The sequence below is a fragment of the Lobosporangium transversale genome, assembly GCF_002105155.1.
Source record: "Lobosporangium transversale strain NRRL 3116 chromosome Unknown BCR41scaffold_62, whole genome shotgun sequence".
Taxonomy (NCBI): Eukaryota; Fungi; Mortierellomycota; class Mortierellomycetes; order Mortierellales; family Mortierellaceae; genus Lobosporangium; species Lobosporangium transversale.
This window is the reverse complement of record NW_019029040.1, coordinates 126301-144698: the sequence shown is the minus strand read 5'-3', so window position 1 is coordinate 144698 and position 18398 is coordinate 126301. Positions and strand designations below refer to the sequence as shown.

Sequence of the window (18398 nt, the reverse complement as noted above, 5' to 3'; positions counted from 1 at the left end):
AGGATTTTTCGATCCACCCACAGGCTGAAAAGTTGGCCCCAATATTATTAATCCTCCCTGGTTATACTTCCTCCAGGCAATGGATGAGTGCTCTTTATGTATTAAGGTTAATAAGCTATAGCAGGCTCTTTTTTCCAATTGGACGAAGATACATCACATTGCATCCGTTTCCCACGAGGTGGATATGGATGCTTCAATGTGCCTGGATAGCCGTTTGAGTAAGGCTAGCTCGCATCCTCTGAGCATTATCATGTTCAAAGACAGAGCATGCCCTTGACCCTATCTTAGTAAAATCTGAATGTACACCTAAACGATTCATCGAATTGAAATGGAGCGGAAGACCTCGACTAGAGTCGTTCTTCAGCCCACGAGCCTCCCTACAAACTTTGCAAACAACTTTGCACTCTAGTTTGAACTGCTCATCATTACTACCACGGGAGGATATCTGAACCAAAATTGAGCAAGGGCTTACGGAAGTAAGAAATAGTGAAATGGACCATACCAGGCGTAAATTGCAAAGTTAAAAACAAAAAGTAAGGCGGTGAAAGAAACAAGTTGATTGAAGTTACTCTCATGCCTTAATGCCACCTATCTGAGCTGACGTCTCTCTTAGGCCTCTTAAACACAATTTCATGCTTATGTGTATGACCCACTAGAAGATAGATCTAAAGATACGTCCAATAAAACATCTTTGATTTCAATATTGACAAAAGACTTCGAAATCCTACTCGAGAAAGCAGTAATTAAAACAATACCGCAAGTAATACTGACAAGTTGTTAACAGAAGGATGAAGTCATGAATATAGCTCTAAAAACCTGGGTAAGGCCGTGTAGAAACTAAGTATCAAAACATTGAAAGCAGCATTGAGCATCATAAAATGGTGCTAACACAGCTAACCTCAGATTTTATAGCCTATGCAAGCCAATGGAGATAGTAGCTTTCATGTATAATCTGCAAGCGTTGAAAAGGTTTAGGGCTTCTTGTAAGATATTTCAAAAATGAAAATACAATGAATGTATCGTTTATATAAGTTTTGTCTGGAAGTTTGGTCCGCGAGCAATGAGATAAGGAAATAGGAAGAAAGCGGCTACATAAAAACTGTCAGTTTTTCATTTCTTTTTTTGCTTTCTTTTCTTTCATATTTTCTTCTTTCCTCTTATGATAGGTAGGTGATTTCTAAGGCCTCATGTTCCATTCTTGCGTTGCTTTTGAGGGCCGTGACATGCTACCTTATGAGTGATATTCAGCCTTCTGACATTTAAAAGGCGTAATGAATGCATTAGCTTGGCGCTCGTGGTACAACGTGCCCTGTCTCCGCGTAGTTGGATACACACTCTCTTCCTATCAATCTATTGTACCTACCTATTCCAGATTGCCTGTCTAACTAGCATCTCACCGTCATATATGTTTAAGATACAGAGTTATTTTATTCGTTTATTATATTGACATGTAATGAAATATAACAAGAGCACTAGTGTTTAGCTTGGCCACCATCAGCCCAGTTGGTACTCTCTATTTTTTTCTGGATATTTTCAGCCTGTGTATCCTCATAGTACCGCTTCTTCATCGCTCTATACTTGTTTATATGGTACATAGCCTCGATTTCTACCATGGATAAGGGGTAAAAGTAAGGAACGGTTAACAAAAAAAAAGGACCTCCCAATTACAGAAAGAAAATAGGATATTGATTTCTTATTATACCTTTACAGATATAATCGCCAAGATCAATCCTCTTTTGGATCTCAGCTGGGTCGGTGAGGTCTTTATTCTTTAGAAACGCGCTCTTTAACTTTTTATGAAAATAATCAGCACCTGCAGGGTATTCGCGACCCAAGTATGAAAGCTTTAAAAAAAACACATTAATACACTTTAGTCACGTGCATGATCCGCACATCTTTCTTTGCCCAATCGCTCAATGCATGACTATCAAGAACCAGAACGGGATATCCAGGACCTCTTCATGACGACAAATGATAGATTGGATGTTTGGACCGTAGAAACAATTGAGCATTTTCAACATATCCGCATAAGCTTTTTTTTTTTTTTTGTTGATAGAAACATGAAAATAACTGCTACCTGCTTATAGAGTGCAATAACGCGATGCCTTGTGGGTGAACTCATACTAGACTATAGGAATAATTACTGACGATACTGAATGAATGAATAAATTTTAAAAAAAGAATGTATACAATGTAATAAATGGAATGAAGAAAATAAAGAGGAACCAGGCATGACTGAAGAATGACTGATGTACCACTTCATAAATATGCATTAAGAGAACGCTCTTAAAAAAATATGCACGCGACTATTTTTTTTTACACACTTTTCACATCTATACACTAACTTCACTTAGATTGAATAGATGACGAACTGCGCTTGCTTGTTACTATAGTTGAAGATGAATATAAATGTTATAATATTTGCTTTGGATGTTATTGAAGGCCGCTTTCTGGGGAGTTACGACTTGACACACCCTAGAGGACCGGGACTTCCGGGTTCGAAGTAACTTCACTTTTTTTGAGGAATGCGAAGGTTGAAAGGAATAGAGAGAGCCCATGATTCCAGGATGTTTGAGATCTAGCACAAGGGATCAAAGGCCAAGGGTTCTTAAAAGTTCTTATGGACGCAGCAGGGATTGGATGAGGCTCAAGGCGACCTTAGTGATTCAGGCTACAAAGTTCCATCAGTTGGCCAAAAGAGCGAAGCACATCATTCGAAATCAATGTAGACAATGGGGATGGATATGAATCGATGGGCGATGACCAATTGACAATCTTAAAATAAACATTATCCTTTGAGTTAATGCTTATATATTTAACGGGGAACATGAGGGACTCTGTTCACTTCTTGGTTTATAGTTTATGAAGCAAAAACACCGTGGTTGTAGTTTAAGCAAGTTTTCTTACTGCATTTGTATTGTACATTTTCATTTGTGAATTCAATCTATGGCTTATAAAGGGCATCTACAAAAGCACAAGCAACTTCTGCAACAACGGACGAGGGCACAGTAGCAGCCATACCGTACATACCCGCTGTGGATCCTGTCTCTGTGATCCTGCCTGCCTCAAAATCAGCCATAACCTCCTTTAGGTCTGCAATAAACTCATCCGAGGCATCAGCAGAGGGGATTGTACTGGTGAAGTGTACTCCTGGTGGGTTTTGCAGAGCAGACAAGTGCCAGCCACGCTTTGACATCTGGTCACTGATGTCATAAATATTGAACTTGTTCGAGTTGAATGCAACAACTGAAGTCTTGGGGTCACCGTACACATATAAGCTGGGGATAGACTCGATCGCTTTGCGGACCTTGATCTGAGCACTAATGATATGCTTAGCCTCTTTAATGTAGCCCTCCTGACCAATGTGCATCAAAGTAGCCCAGCATCCTGCAATCAGCGCGCCGGGGCGTGAACCGGCAATGGAAGGAGAGGCATAAATTCCACCTGGCCAGGTTGCCATGCTGAAGTATTGGTATCGGCGCAACTCCTTGGTATGATACATGATGATTGACGATCCTTTGGGGGCAAATCCATACTTGTGGGTATCGCAGGAGATGGCAGTCACTCCGGGAACACGGAAGTCGAAGGGAGGCAATTTGTAGCCAGCCTTTTCTGCAAATGCTACCATGAAACTACCAAGACAACAGTCAACATGAAGACCAACATTATACTTCAAAGCCAACTTGCCCAAGGCCTCGATATCATCCATAACACCATGAGGATAGTTGACGGCAGACCCCGCAATAAGGACTGTGTTCTTATTAATGGCTTTCTTGACAGCCTTGATATCCGCCTGCATAGTGACGGGATCAACAGGGACATGAATAAGCTTCATTCCAAAGTAGCTGGCAGCTTTATCGAATGCGGCATGGATAGTAACAGGAGCAATACTAAATAGCGATTAAGAGAGAGAGGATATACTTCGTAAACAGTCTAATTACTTGACCAAATTCAAGTTTTTTTCTGCTCTTCTTATAGTAGACTGTAAGAACTTACATTTCAGGCTTGGTGATACCCTTGACATCCTTACCCCACTCACGATGAGTCTTGCATGACATCAAAATTGACTCAGTGCCTCCAGAGGTCATAACAGCGCCAGCCTTTGGACCAGCATTAAAAAGCTGTAACACCATAGCACAGACTTCTGCCTCCATTTTTCTTGTACCAGGGAAGACTTCAGGATGCAAAGGATTAGCACTTGAGAATTTACTGTAAGCAAGAGCACCAAGATCGGAAAGAACTTTGTTGTGGTGGTACACTGCACCAGAAACGCGCCCTTCCTCCCAACGAGTGTGGGGTAGTTCGCTGTATCTAATTATGGTTTGTCACAGAGAATTACAAAGCGGAAAAAATGTTTATAAGACTTGTAACCCTTTCTCCCTCTCACACAAGAGCAAAAAAGCTCAAATTGACCAGAACCCTGCTTTTCTACTCGTGCCTCTAAAAACATGATCGAGTTGGATCATAACACAAGTCCATATAACAATCCAGCGTCAAAGCTGCATTTCTTTGTTGACTTCTGGACAGCGATAAAATCCTTTGATTTGTCCATTACAGCCATACAAGAATAAAGGCGAGAAGTAAAAAAATAATAAGAGGTCAATGTTATAAGCTTACCTCTCGAGCTCCTTTGTCATCTCTTCTTCCGAGAAACCTTTCACAGGCAAGGTTGTGTAGCGAGGGAACTTATCATCCTGGGGTGCGACTTTATCCTCTATATCCTTGGCAGCCTTCCCGAGTTCCCTTTCCAACTTCTTTCTTATACTCGGAATCATCTTAATGTACTTGAATGCAAGCTATAAAATCAATTGACAGAAAAAAAAATCAGAAAATGAGGTTCTCTTGTCTTGAGTCGAGGAGGGTAACGTTTGAACAATACAATACATCGAAGAATCTCCTTTTGAGTTGACATACCAAGCTGAGATAGGCCTTGATTTCTTTGCAGGTCCTCGTTGGTCCATGAACCAAAAATATGGTGTTGAGACAATTGAGGAGCTTGTAAACAAAGATAATGAAAACCAAGTTTTTAACGTTGCTGAGGCGAGGGTTATTGAGGTATGACTGGATCATTTGTACGGCCGGACTGGCCAGAACAGAAGAGACTGGCATTGTGAGGTAATAATAATAGATAAATGAGGAGAGGTAGTCTGAAGATGCAAATAGAAATGGAATGAAATGAAATGAAATGAAATGAGGAAGAATGAGAGTGTCAAAAAGATATTTTGTGTGATCAGGCGGATTTTATGTCTTATTTTAATTGTTGGTCAGTTGCTTTGATTTTAGCTGTTGTGCATGATAATTGAGTGACTAGGACAGGGGAAGGAGGATCGGAGTAGCGTGATGTCAAAAGCAAAGAAGAGATGAAGCATGATAAGGAGGTGGGGGAGAAGGGGTTTAAATACATGTCAGGGTCATGCTGTTACCGGATAAAACATTAATATTCTTCAGCACTCCGGCACAATTTTGACAAATTATGCTGGGAAAGTAACAAGTCCCTGTTGGAAATTTGGTTTAAAAACAGGAATGTGCCATGCAGAATAAAATGTGCTCTGTGCTTGTTGCATGCCTGCTTTTACATGACATGTCACACGTCGCACATTACACATCCATGCTATTCATATTTCCATATTTCCATTCAATCTATCTTTAAAATAACCTTTACCCTTACAGAAAGATTCTCAAGGACAAGAACAACGCATGTCTGTACATTGCCCATGTATACAGTTTCAGAATCAACAACATTGATCATATTCCCAAACGGATAATTAGTTGTTCAGCTGGCTACCTCCCCCAACAGTTCAAATAAGATAGTCCTTGTGTAACAGCTGCCATTCCTTCCTTACTTTGCGATTCATCCTTTCTCACCATTTCTAGCATGGCAGAACTGCTCTGTTGCATGGACTGTTTGGTAGCATTTCTATGTCTTTTTTTTCTTTTTTTTTTCCTCTTTCACTGCTATGTGCTTCTTATACTCAAACACTGAATTCACTATTTCCTTTCTTCACTTGATACCATCCACCTCCCTCAATGATCACAAAGGGTACCAATAAAAGTTGACAATGGTGTGCTGCATCGCTTAAAATATTCCTTCTTGTGTAGAAATCGTTTATGCTATCTCTGCTTTGCTTGCTGACTGATTAGAGAATCGATATGGCCTTCAAAATATGTAATCCTGTTGTCTAATGCACAATTTCTCTACTAAATCCATTGGAAAAATAGGTGTTTTTTTTTTTTTCTTTTTTTATCTCCGAGCTCACGTTATAATATACATAAGAAAGCAATAGAACGAGTATGACTAATCTATACGGTGTTGTTTTACAAGCTGAGTCAGTACAGGGGGTTTTTAAGGCAAAGGCTTTAAAGTTCATTCTTCTTTTCTTAGTGCAACGCTCAAAGGCAGATCTCTTCTCCTTTATCGATCGCGTTTTAAAGAAAAAACCTAGTCCAGTCAGTTGTGTTGCAGATTCATATCTACTCTGATTTCGCAAATCCCCGCTAATTATGTAGGATTTTATTTAATGTGTGTCACTTCATGAGACAGTTAACGTTTTTCTATTCGCTATTTTTGGTTAGGTTCTTCAATTAAAAGAAGTTTGTTAAGAAAATCACATATATTTGAAAAAGCCTAACCAAAAGAGTGTTGGGGGATTTGCCTCGACAAGCTCGCCTCCATTTATCTGTTCGGTGGAGAAGTTAATTATTTTTACTTCCAGAAGAAACAATATAACAGAAGAGTACATCGATCTCTATTACTATTTTACTCACTAGCAATGTCTCCGATATGCATATCCATTTACCATCAACTGAAAGTTGAAGTATTGCTTCCTTGTTAGAATTCTAGACTATGAAACTTAAAAAAAAAAAAAAGAAAACCAAAAGAAGGAAGCTGTAGTCATTGATGGTTCTACAGAACCCTACAGCGGTATTGAGAGCAACTAATCTCTTCTTCGTAGCAATAGAGCAACCATCAAAGGCTACATTGTCAAACTTGCAGAAGTGGAAGACACATTGCTATTCTTTCTATAAGAAAGAGCTATCTAAAGGCATTGGTGGAACGCGAAGAGTCCTCGGGATGAAGAGTACATTCAGATCGCCAATTGTTTGTTCCGGATGATTGATGGCTCAGTTGGAGCGAAAAGAAAGAAACTAACAAGGTCGCGATTGCTGTAGGCCTGAGGTCTACTTCCTTTTTCTTTCTTTTCTTTAAGACTCGCACTTCTTTGAGACCAATTCTCTTGGATACACTATTGTTGGTATGAATAAATACTACATCTCCAAGAAGTGTCCGAGTTGCCAGGAGTTTGTAGGGCAAGTTAATATTCGCCGGCTTTGTTGCCTCAAGTGCAAGCCATTTATACACAGAGATGTGATGGTTAGCCACAACATTCTTCAGCATATGGATTTTTGAACTCATTTTGAATAGAGTTATATACCTGACAACATTGAGCTGCCTCCCAAAGATGAGTATACTCGTGACGATGGCGAGCTTCCATGTATATAAGAAAGAGATGAGGTATGCAACCCAAGTTTCAGTTCCATGAATGAGCTGCTTCTAACCAGAACGATTTTATCATTAAATGAGAGTAATGATAGCACTGGCCAATCTACAATCCACACTTTTAGAAACCAACATTCAACAATCTGATCATAGTGTTGAGGAATATGGACAAAATGAAGGTAGTTAGTAGATCTCCTTTCATCCGTCTTGCTACTACTTGCTTTAATATGTATTTTAGCCAAACCCAAAGACCTTTCCTTTTGCATTTGCAACCGAATTCTTCTGTGTAAATCCAAAAACCTTTAGTAAACAGGAACATGTTTTTGAAGTCGATATAGAAGAAAAAACCTTAGCACTTCAGATGTACTCAGTACGTCTTATTAGCAATACATCGACAATGATAGGCTCTGGCAACTTTGATAACTCCTTATATGATGATATTTGCTTGAGGTGGATGTTTTGTTACAGTGTTTCTGGACTAATCCACTAATTCTTATTATTAACTTGGTGCAATAAACGCGATCTGGGATACTAAAAAGTCAGGCTCAAAATTTAGACACAATCCAAGAGTACGTCAAAGAATCTGGAGAGATGACCGGCGAGGCTTCCATGCTATGACTTAGCTTGGGTAAAGAAATGAAGGTGACCAGAAAAATAAAGTCGAGATCGATCAGAGATGATTCTCATGAAGGCATTATCTAACCTCTTCAAGTGCTTCTGAAAGATTTAATAAAAGTTTATCAAAACTATTTGCATTTTGCACTTCTGCTACCTTGGAACTAGACAAAAGAGCAATGGGGTGCGATAACCCTGGTTGGCTTTTATCTCGGCTTGTACGCGCCAACATTGACTCAGATGTCGATACTAATTGTTATTATTATTAAAGAAGAGAGATATGGAGGAATAGCAGCCCTCAAAGCCCCCTTTAGGCTTTAGAGAATGGTCCTGCATTACCCTATCTCCCGAATGGCCAGTCAGTCCAGTCCTTCAAATGATCTGCTCGCGATAGAGCTAGTAATCGCTTTTTTCCCGTGTCAGCATGACACGCTACCGTGGCATTAAGGCGGCGAATATCCCAGAGAAGGTGGGATATATAGCAACGTGAACATAATTCAGCGTTCTGAGCCACGTAAGTACTGACTTAAGTCAGGAATTGAGGAATCAGCGGAAACCATTTTTGAACTGAAAATAGCCTTGTCAGTGCTGCCGATGCCAGGGGGGGGGGGGGGATCGAGCCGTGCTTCATGTTGGTAGATAATGCGGTTTCTTGTCCAAGATCTGTGGCACAATATCACCAGGTTGTAATATGCCAAATGAATGATACTAGATCTTTTTTCTTAAGCTGCGCATTTTTTATCCTTCTTAATTATTAGACTGTCAAGCCGTGAAGTGTAAAGGTAAATAGCTGCATGATAAGAGTGTTGAGCAATAGTATATACGACATATTAATCATGGCGAAGTATGTAAATTGTGCCTTGAGACAAAAAGTCTGATTTATGAAAACGTGACCCTAATTCAACGAAGACCTTCCCCAAAGTGCAAATGTAAACAACCGTGACAATCAAAATTTAGAACAAACAAACCTCAAATTGTTTATGTGCTGTGCAATAGCTTCTTTCATTCATTTCTATTCGAACAGCCTCCTCTCCTTTGTCAATCACTTCTCTACTCCTCATCTTTTTTTTCTTTTTTTTTTTTTGTGTGTTTACCTACCACTTGATTCACGTCAAATATAACTACAATGGATAACGAGTCTCGTGAAATCGTTCGACTCTGGAGAGTCTACAGAACTATCCATCAGCTCTGTAACCATAGAGTAAGAAAAAAAAAACCTGATGGTTATTAATTTTACAAAGCAAAGGAATGCTAATCAGAAAGTAGCATGGTTGTCAACAAAGCAAATAATATCCAGTACAAAGTGTAAATTGACCTTTTTGCATTACCTTAATACGCATGACTTTTTTTTTTTTTTTTTTTTCTTATCGTTCTAATTGTTAATAGGGCTACCTCATCTCTCAAGCTGAATTGGACCAAGATCTCGAATCCTTCAGACAGACTTTTGCCAGCCACGGAAAAGTTGAGTAAGTCGCACTTCTCACAATAACAATAATAAAAGGAACTACTTCAAGATCAACAATCTACAACAATAACGACTAAGGACAATTGAATCAGGATAACAAATGATAAAACATGAGAGAACGAAAAACATAAAGCAAGCTCAACTCTCATGTTCGATATGGGATCTGGAAGTAGGAGAAAAAGACAAAGCAGGAATATCAAAGAAATAGGAAGGAGGGGCCGTATCTGTGTATCTCACAGTGTTTTTTTCAGACATGGTTGCTTGGAATACGAGTTGGATAACATCTTATTTTCCAATTCTCTTTCTTTCTTCTATTAATGCCTACTGACACTTCTTTTTCTATTTTATTTTATCTTTCCGTCTTTCCCCTTACCGTTAGTCGCAATGCATTGATGTTCATGGTTCAGAAAAAGGACGACCCTGCAGATCAGATGCTTGTTTTCTTCCCCGATGAGGCTTCTGTCGGTATCAAGACCATCAAGAAGTAAGTTATTATTGTTAATGATTATTGTAATTACTATTGCTATTATTTACACTTGTATATATTAATCTCTTCGATCGCTAATTTTTTTTTTTTTTTTTTTTTTTTTGGATATGAATTGGAAAAAATTTATTTAGGTACTGTGAGTTGATGGTTGCAAAGGGTGTAGGACGCGGAATTGTTGTTTTCCAGGAAAAGATTACGCCAACGGCTGCAAAAGTTATTAATGAAGTCAGTCACAGCTATCACCTTGAATCATTTCAGGAGGCAGATCTGCTCGTCAACATTACAGAACATACTTTGGTTCCACAGCACATTGTCCTCACTCCTGAAGAGAAGGAAACTTTGTTGAAGAGATAGTATGTTGCTCTTTTTTTTTTTTTTTTTTTTTTTTCTTTTCTTTTTTGTCAATTTTACATGATTCAATACCATGGAAAAAGGAATACTGACTATATATGTTATATATATAATACTAATATCAGCCGCTTGAAGGAAACACAGTTGCCTCGCATTCAACCCTCGGATCCCATTGCAAGATATTATGGATTGGCACGTGGACAGGTCGTCAAAATTATGAGGCCGTCTGAGACAAGTGGCCGTTATGTTAGTTACCGTCTTTGCTATTAAAATATGCAAATAAATGACAGTAACAAGGCTGGATGACAGGAACATGAATAATGAAGACGTTTGAAGGAGAAACATAAGAAAGGAACAAAGGGATATTTCTATTTTCTGGCTCAGAATTATAATGAATTGCCACTTGAGAATCGAATATGAAGTTGCATGCTTTTATTTCAAACAAAGAAGAAAAAAAAACCCCCCAGCATGGGAAATACAACGAGCCAATTGAGATGTGCATAAATTCATAAATAAATAAATAAATAAAGTGGACGGATCACACACAATAAATAACATTAAGACTTTTTTTTTTTTCTTTTTTTTTTTTTTTTTTTTTTTTTGTCGATCATTTTCATTAGTATAAACTAGGTATAACTTGGAGGAGAGTTAAATAAATAAATAAATAAAAATAAAGTGTGAAAGATTTGAGGTATATTGGCTTGTAGAGAGGAAATAGAAAGAAAAAAGAAAACTGGTATAAAATGGCTGTGAAGGGTCGGCGTATGTTTTAAATACGTGAGCAGGAAGAAAAAGAAAATAAATAAAAAAAAGATCACAAGTGAGAAAAGTAAGAATAGCAAGAAGAAGAAAAAGTTGGAGAAACTCAAACACCCATAGATTCCTCTGAAGATAAAAAAGGATATCCATAATAAAATAAAATAAAAAAAAAAGGCAGAATGAAGTTTCCTTGATAATCTACCAAGCCTTCGTTAACCTGCCTCATGATTGCTTCATTTGGCGATCTTCATGAGGCTTTTTTTTTTTTTTTTTTTTTTTTTTTGACATCATGGTTTAGGATAAATCATTGAATAGGGAGTTTTGTCGTTTCAAGTCATTGGCCGATCAACATTTGCAGAACGTCCTTGTAAGATTCCAGACACCTTCATTCTTTCAATCCATGCCCTTTTCTGTACACTCAAGCTTTGCTGTTTGCGGTCCCTTATTTCATTCGGAGAGTAGCTTCAGAATAGCTTCGCTGTAGTGGACAAAAATCCCTCAAACATTTTTTTTTTTGTTGGTGTTGTTGTTATTCTTTTCACTTCATTGCTGATCCTGACATGATGACACTCTAAATCCTGCTTTTCTTTTTTCTATTCTTTTCCTTTCTTTCTTTCTTTCTTTCTTTCTTTCTTCTTTTTTTCCTCTCCTTTAGACAAGTACCAGCTCCAGAGTCCATGTTCGTCTCGCCCAGAGTCGAATAGGAAGCTTATGCTCGCCTTGATCAAGCTCCACCTCAACTCCATCCCACCAGCATTTCCTCTAAAAAAGATTTAAGAACGCGGGTTATTAAAGAAAATAAATTAAACATCTCTTCATTAACAGTGAAAAAAATATTTCTCTCCTGAAATTCTGTGCTCCTTTGCTCCCAGGTCATCTATATTAGGCACATAGCACTACGACAGTAATGTATCTTCTGGTTCGTAGGAGTGAATTATTAAATTCTACTGTTGCTATCACTGCTGCTCGTGTTGTTGCTGTTGTTACTGCAAGTTTATAGAAGATTGAGACCAGTGATACCATAAGGATGAAGAGAGGGAGAAAAGGTGCCATATTTGTATAAAAAAAAACTCAATTGCAGTTTTTCTTTGTCTCATTGGAGTGTTTGACTTTTTTTTGCTCTTTTTTTCAGTTCCAAAGAGACATTCCTGACAGGTCATGTCCCAAACTACGAAAGTGTAGCGCACAAACAATAATAAAAAGAAAAAGAAAAAACAATAACAATAACAAAAGAACATGAAGAACAACTTACGGCAGGTTTTCTCCAGAAAAGCAAAAGTTTTTGAGCGGTCGCCATTTGATTCCCGCTCCCTGTTGTCTTGAGCATGACAAGTGCAATGCTGACGATAGAGGTCTTTTTAGGTTCAATATCTCGATATCCCCATTCATCGTCTCTAGAAAAGCCCGAGACACAGAGCATATCGATAAGGTGCTGTTCTGCTACATTGTTTTCCTTGTTGATGTTACGTTGAAGAGCTGTAAAGATCTTGCGCTGTTCCAACAGATGGGTTCCACACAAGGTTTTGACATTGACCTTGCTAGGATCCGCATGGACAGGCCCTGTAGCTGGCATGTCCTCCTTTGCAGGAAACCCAGCCTTGGGAGGGATGACCGCAAAATAGTCCAACTCTTCTCTCAGGACAATAATGGCCTGTTTGTTCAAAAGAGGGTTCTGAGACGAAAGATTGTTATGGAGTGTGGTTTGTGGGTTGGCAAGTCGTTGAGCCTCCCCTGCTGTCTGGGCCTCATGGTAAAAGTCTAGGACGTAATCCATACAGGCTGGGTCAAAGTCAACATAGATGATCTGGTCTTCCAGAGACAGGGATTCTTCCGAATTGTTGTCGTCGTCATCATAACTCTCAGAGTGTCCACGACCAAGGATGAGACCATTGGGGAACATGACGATGAGGATGCTCTCTGGAAGACTGACAAGAACCTCTCTGTCAATCTCGAAACGTGTGCCACGCAGGTCAAGCAGAAGCTTGGAAGGGAATGTGCCCTGACCTGGTGAGGGTGGTTCAGAGGAGTATTGTGAGACCTGAGTAATAGGTGACTCTGAGACCTGAGTGATGGGCGAGTTTGACATGGCCATGATGAGAACACAAGTAAAAAAAAAAAAAAAAAAAAAGGACGGAGATGAGAAAGAGAGAGAGAAGGAGAGAGGAAGAGGACGAAAGATTACAGAAGGAATGAAGGAGTATTAAGAAGAGAGGGGGCCAGAGAGTGGAAGGGGGAAAGTAGAAGTGAATGTTATTTGTTATTAAACTGGAAGTAAGGAAGAAAGGAGGACACTCGGGGCGAAAGGCAAGTGCTTCAATTACAATTGCAATTACGGCGATGACTGTCGATAAATATTCTGAATAAACAGAGGCAGAGAGGCGCAGAAGAGAGGAAGCCCAAACAACTCATTTCTCACTTACTCATTTGAGGCTCATTTTGCTCAAATCCATACCCACTCAGCAATATATTCTAACAAACTCTCTCTCAATACATGTACACTCTTATCCAACTGAGAGCCACCTTCCTGCCAAAATATTTGGGTTTTTTTTTTATGAGCAGGTCTTGGTCGGTCTGTCTGCCCAATCTAATTAAACTGAATAGAATAAGATTTTTGAGGCACGCGTCGGTCCTTGGATTAAACCTTGGCACATGACCCAGGGACAATAACGAAGCACAGACACACCAGCTTGAGGAATTTTATTGTCGTTACATCACATCTCTGGGCGCTGAGTGTTTCCCAGTCCCTGTATAATAATGCCATATTGCAAACCTTCTTTGCCCTTTGCTGCAAAAACCAATGCAAGAGCAGGCAGAGCAAAGCTACGGGCATTGATTAAAATGTTTGGTGATTTGAACGTCAACGAGATCAAAAGTTGTTTTACTACTGTTGCTAAGCGGAGGGGGCCTTATTAAGATCCCCCCATCACCGCCACACAATGCTCTGGATGTCCCTCTGAGGTACGCTCCTAAGCCTCGGTATGGAACGTCTATAAACTAAATAAAATCAAACCCCATTTTTTGAAGCCCGCCATACAAGTGCTTCTGATCCAGATCCGGCTTGCCGTTGCGTTGATCGCATACCCACTTTGAAAAGTGACTCGATCCATGGGTCTCCCCATGAGGCTGCCGGTTATGGGGAGTTGCCAGATAAGGACTGACTTTTGTAGTGTCTTCATAGTTCTCCAATAATCTACTCTAGAGACCGCCAAACCTCTCCTTGGCTATCACCTCGCACACTTCCCAAACCGCGTCTTGAAGGGTTGGAAGTCCTTGTCATCAAGCACAGAGTGAAGATGCCGACGGATGTTTTTCCTGATGTGTCAAATACAGGTTACAAGGCGAGGTCCTTCGAGCACACCTGGACATGCCGAATCCATCGCTACATCTCCGTTCATTAATATGACGCTCAGTTGAAGGCCCTCGTTTGATCCCTTAAGCTACTACAATATATATTTATAATCTTCTATGTCCCCAATGCGTACCAAGCACATGCAACAAGTCAAGTCTTGAAATGAGCATCAACAACAATACAATTGACTGCCATCCCAAGTCTATTTGTCCGTAAAGTGGTGTCGATCACCAGACCATCATGGTATCGTCGATATAACTCTCGTTGACTCAGGCCCATCTAGAAAAGGCGAATCACGTCCAAGCCGTAGACGGTATAGTAGAACCAACTATCTATTGTACAACGTACGTGGCTTCTGGTTCAAGAGAGTGAGGAGTTGAATTGTTTATGGTACTTTATTATGGCTGTTTGCTTCCTGTGAGCCTTGAGTCGATTTCCGCCCTGATCTTCCCTGAACGTGGAATCGTGATATTCGAGCCTAAGGCCCTCCATAGTACGATTGATGCTGTCCCCTAGAGCAGCAGCATCATTTATGGTTAAAGGCTGGCTCGGTATTAGTCGCCACCTCTGGTTAAGGCGATTGGTAACGGTCTTCAAGTTTCACTCCGTGGGTGTTCATGAGCGTGTTGATGGCACTGTTGAGTATGGGCTTCACGAGGTGACGATAGGGTAGAGAAATCGACGGGCATAGCGATTGTTCTTCTGAGTCCCTTCATGGCCAGATCCAACTCCTGCGATTCGCTCTTGGCCTTCGCTAGGCCTAGCATAGGGACTATTATGATGGTTAGTCTGTCCTCAGGTGACGGCATACACTTCGTTCTCTTCGTCACAGCTGTTTTCCTCGTCTACTCCGTCTAGGTAGTGTATTTCTACTGCCGGGTTACGTTCTGGTGATCCTGTCCTTTCGGTAGTTCTTTGCCTGTTGTCTGTTCTCGCGCTAAGGCATTCATAAGAGCAATGACCGGGCTCTCCACAAGTGAAGCATCTATCTTCTCGTCAGTGACGGTCTCGTTCGTCATTCAGGTGTGTATCGCGTCGGGACTGGATGTTCCGTTGCTGATCTTGTATCATCTCGTTCATGGTTCGTGTCGTTTCCAAGAGATTAATGGACAAGTCATTGAGCTGCTGAAAAATCCTCTCGGCTTGGTTTCCTTCATTCTTTAACAATGTCGGATGTCGGTACTTCCCAGCGGCTACGGTTAAGCGGGTCTGATCGTACTTGCGTGCGACTTCGCACATCTCCTTATAAGTCTCTGGCAAGGAATGGTGGTTTAGAATGGGCATGGAAGCCTCCTTCCTCAAAGCCCGGATCAAAGCATTTTTTCTTCTGTGCATCCTTAATGATGTGAGCGAAAACGAATAATTGATTTGGAGCTAGTATCAACTCATCTGTTGTTTCATCATCCCTTTGATGGTATGTGGAGAGGATACTCCTACTTCATGGGAGTACTATACCGCTTTTTAAAATCATCTTTGAACTCGTCGTAGGTTTTCCAGTGTTCAAAATTTTCTTCATACCAACCCAGCGCACTTCCTTCGGGGTAGATCCAAATGCACCGAGCTTGGCTCGGTTTTGCCAGTTATTACCTGACAATTCGTTCGAACTGGGTCAGCCACTGGTGAGGGTCATCCTCTGGGTAAAAAGGTTCTGGTTGTGCTAAATTACGCTCTCTAGGGTAAGCTAAGGTGGGTGCTGGTCGATACAAGTATGCTTCACTGGTAGGAGGCTTGACTGGAGAGAAAGGTATTGGAGGTATTGAAATAAAAAAGGAAAAAAAAAGAAAAAAAAAATGTCGATTTGTGCAAGCAAAGAGATTTCGATGAGAACGACAATAAAAGTTGGATATTTAAGACAGGAGATGAAGGATGATGTTTTACCGCCACCTGCGTAGATCACCAATTCTGTAACGGGTTTTTTCAGAGCGTAGATTTCTCCTAGGCGGGGCGCGTACACACGGTCAATAGAGGTCAGTGGGGTGCGATTGAGTGTATCCGGCTGGTCACATGCAGACCACCTGGCTCCTTCTTATCATCGGCTAGAGCACGTAACTAACCTCCATCGGAGGCTCGTTTAACTTGGTTGGTAGAGATCTTCCTTCTTACCATTAATTTTCGAAATAATTAAATTACTCAGCCAATTCACAAAGATCAGTCCAACGGATGGGCCCATTCTCTTCTTCTTACCTCTCCTTCCCCCTTCTTTAATGATGGATCTACTTCCATCACCATCCCCCTCTTCCTCAAATGAGACAAAGAGACAAGAAAGCCATTGCTACTACGTCTGTGCTTTTTTTTTTTTTTTTTTTTTTTTTTTTTTGATAACAAGGACCCACGAGGTCATGTAGGATTTATTTAGATGTTAGCTCTATAAATGGGTTGCCCCATTACTGGGGTCGCAAATAAAGCGGTATCCAATAATCGGCCGAAGCCGCATCGTCATACTGCCACAGTACTACATCCTGTTCATAAACCACGTCAGCATTGAGTAGACTTCCTTGGTCCCAGAGGACCTGTGGCACGGCTCTACTCCCTACTTGGCCTGTTGTGCGCGAAGGTCATCCTTTAGCCGCTGTCCTCAATCATCAAAAATTTACAGCTTTCCAGGCGCTCCATAATCGCCAATTCCACCTGCTGCCGGTAGCTTGCCACCACTCGCCGGTCTGCCTCAGTCCTGATCGCCTTCACATCTGCTGTTCGTCGTTGTCCCTGGTGAGAGCCAAAGAATTCACCTCTGCTACGTCTGTGCCTCCCAACACAGTTGCGTCCCCTGGCGCGTTTGCTCACAGAGGTGATACCATTTTCTCTTTCCCAGTTGACGGTGACTTTGCAGCGTCTGTTCCAGATTTCAGTCCTGCCGAGTTCCTCGATTGACTTGACAAAGCGGCAAACAATGTACCTTGAGATCGATGCTGTGGTTCTGAAGATCGTCTTCCATTTTTGTATCAGTTCCTTCGGCACCAAACCGTGGTACAAGTCTTGGACAGTCCAGTGGGCATCCTCACCCTCGTTCCTCCGTCCCATATCCACATCTTCCTCACCAAACAGAGTGCTCGCATGTCGAATCTCTCTGACGCCCTTGAACATCGCTTCCAAAGAGCCCCAAATCACGTTGTCGGCTACAGGTGTAAACGAGGGGCCTCCTTTATTCAGGTTTGGCTCCTGTGTTTTCCCTTGTTTGTCTTCCCAGAGCTTCTTCTCCTTCACTAATGCTCTTTTGCCATCCTTCGTGATGAGTTCTATGGCCTGCTTCCAACCTTTCAATTGCTCGTCCAGTGTCATGGGACATCGCCAGAGGTGTTCTATGTCCTCCTGCTCCTGTTCACACATCCTGCAGATGTCAGTCTCATACAGGTCCGGTCGCCACTGCCTCATATAAGTGAGTGTAGGAAGCATACCATGGACCTTCTTTATTCTGTGCGCTCTCTTGTGACAATCTGCTGGGCTGGTGAAGAGGCCTCTAGGCGTGTTGCCATCGTGAAGAATATGCAGGCTTGCTTTCCATTCTACTTCTCGCCAGTCTGCAATATAATTCCTGACTCTGTTCTGAGACGCCCACAAGTAATGTGTTCTCACTGCTGATTGGAGTTTTAGCAGGTGTCTAAGATCATCCTCCACCACCTCGTTCTCGAAAATAGCGTGGCAGCGCAGATCGTTGTGTTCCAGTACTTTGATTGTCCACATTTCGCTAAAATGAGCATCTTTGGCGGCTTGGTCTGCCCTTATATTGCCTCTATTCCCAGCATGGCCCTTGACCCATTTCACAGTTACCTTCCCGCCCTGCTTAAAGAGCGCTCTCGAAATGGCTGCCCACCACACTGCGTACTTGGATCGCAATCGCTGCCGTTCAGTGCTTGCTTCTCGCTTTTGAGCAAGG

The 18398-nt window shown here is 41.1% G+C and overlaps 5 protein-coding genes across 5 annotated transcripts; 1 reads left to right on the top strand and 4 right to left on the bottom strand.

Moving 5' to 3' along the window:
* Positions 1 to 1417: 1417 nt before the first annotated feature.
* Positions 1418 to 2229, bottom strand: BCR41DRAFT_363373 (LYR motif-containing protein 5). The gene is made up of 3 exons (XM_022025879.1): positions 2078 to 2229; positions 1703 to 1844; positions 1418 to 1606 (listed from the first exon to the last, which is right to left on the bottom strand). The coding sequence occupies exons 1-3, from the start codon at positions 2120 to 2122 to the stop codon at positions 1473 to 1475; spliced, it is 321 nt and encodes a 106-aa protein (XP_021876211.1). The 5' UTR covers positions 2123 to 2229; the 3' UTR covers positions 1418 to 1472.
* A 658-nt stretch (positions 2230 to 2887) lies between these two features.
* BCR41DRAFT_363372 (sphinganine-1-phosphate aldolase) lies at positions 2888 to 5345 on the bottom strand. The gene is made up of 4 exons (XM_022025878.1): positions 4915 to 5345; positions 4618 to 4796; positions 3997 to 4311; positions 2888 to 3890 (listed from the first exon to the last, which is right to left on the bottom strand). The coding sequence occupies exons 1-4, from the start codon at positions 5107 to 5109 to the stop codon at positions 2945 to 2947; spliced, it is 1635 nt and encodes a 544-aa protein (XP_021876210.1). The 5' UTR covers positions 5110 to 5345; the 3' UTR covers positions 2888 to 2944.
* A 3816-nt stretch (positions 5346 to 9161) lies between these two features.
* BCR41DRAFT_342467 (RNA polymerase) lies at positions 9162 to 10972 on the top strand. The gene is made up of 5 exons (XM_022022290.1): positions 9162 to 9314; positions 9500 to 9579; positions 9958 to 10062; positions 10197 to 10418; positions 10542 to 10972. The coding sequence occupies exons 1-5, from the start codon at positions 9240 to 9242 to the stop codon at positions 10684 to 10686; spliced, it is 627 nt and encodes a 208-aa protein (XP_021876209.1). The 5' UTR covers positions 9162 to 9239; the 3' UTR covers positions 10687 to 10972.
* A 489-nt stretch (positions 10973 to 11461) lies between these two features.
* Positions 11462 to 13290, bottom strand: BCR41DRAFT_363369 (hypothetical protein). Its single transcript, XM_022025877.1, has 2 exons — positions 12428 to 13290; positions 11462 to 11937 (listed from the first exon to the last, which is right to left on the bottom strand). The coding sequence occupies exons 1-2, from the start codon at positions 13265 to 13267 to the stop codon at positions 11827 to 11829; spliced, it is 951 nt and encodes a 316-aa protein (XP_021876208.1). The 5' UTR covers positions 13268 to 13290; the 3' UTR covers positions 11462 to 11826.
* Positions 13291 to 15117: 1827 nt separating this feature from the next.
* BCR41DRAFT_401425 (hypothetical protein) lies at positions 15118 to 15808 on the bottom strand (the record flags this gene model as incomplete). Its single annotated transcript, XM_022029219.1, has 3 exons — positions 15118 to 15296; positions 15409 to 15461; positions 15567 to 15808. The coding sequence occupies 3 exons, from the start codon at positions 15806 to 15808 to the stop codon at positions 15118 to 15120; spliced, it is 474 nt and encodes a 157-aa protein (XP_021876207.1).
* Positions 15809 to 18398: the final 2590 nt, after the last annotated feature.

What these genes read in the sequence shown, in the direction of transcription:
- BCR41DRAFT_363373 (XM_022025879.1), bottom strand. Translation starts at nt 2,122, where the DNA reads ATGAGTTCACCCACAAGGCATCGCGTTATTGCACTCTATAAGCAG. An exon ending in TTATTGCACTCTATAAGCAG is followed by an intron (nt 1,845 to 2,077) that starts GTAGCAGTTATT and finishes TTTTTTTTAAAG; the next exon opens with CTTTCATACTTGGGTCGCGA. An exon ending in TGGCGATTATATCTGTAAAG is followed by an intron (nt 1,607 to 1,702) that starts GTATAATAAGAA and finishes TATCCATGGTAG; the next exon opens with AAATCGAGGCTATGTACCAT.
- BCR41DRAFT_363372 (XM_022025878.1), bottom strand. Translation starts at nt 5,109, where the DNA reads ATGCCAGTCTCTTCTGTTCTGGCCAGTCCGGCCGTACAAATGATCCAG. An exon ending in TCAAGGCCTATCTCAGCTTG is followed by an intron (nt 4,797 to 4,914) that starts GTATGTCAACTC and finishes TTGATTTTATAG; the next exon opens with CTTGCATTCAAGTACATTAA. An exon ending in ATGACAAAGGAGCTCGAGAG is followed by an intron (nt 4,312 to 4,617) that starts GTAAGCTTATAA and finishes AACCATAATTAG; the next exon opens with ATACAGCGAACTACCCCACA.
- BCR41DRAFT_342467 (XM_022022290.1), top strand. Translation starts at nt 9,240, where the DNA reads ATGGATAACGAGTCTCGTGAAATCGTTCGACTCTGGAGAGTCTACAGA. An exon ending in GCCAGCCACGGAAAAGTTGA is followed by an intron (nt 9,580 to 9,957) that starts GTAAGTCGCACT and finishes CCTTACCGTTAG; the next exon opens with TCGCAATGCATTGATGTTCA. An exon ending in GAAACTTTGTTGAAGAGATA is followed by an intron (nt 10,419 to 10,541) that starts GTATGTTGCTCT and finishes TACTAATATCAG; the next exon opens with CCGCTTGAAGGAAACACAGT.
- BCR41DRAFT_363369 (XM_022025877.1), bottom strand. Translation starts at nt 13,267, where the DNA reads ATGGCCATGTCAAACTCGCCCATCACTCAGGTCTCAGAGTCACCTATT. An exon ending in TTTTCTGGAGAAAACCTGCC is followed by an intron (nt 11,938 to 12,427) that starts GTAAGTTGTTCT and finishes AATCTTTTTTAG; the next exon opens with AGGAAATGCTGGTGGGATGG.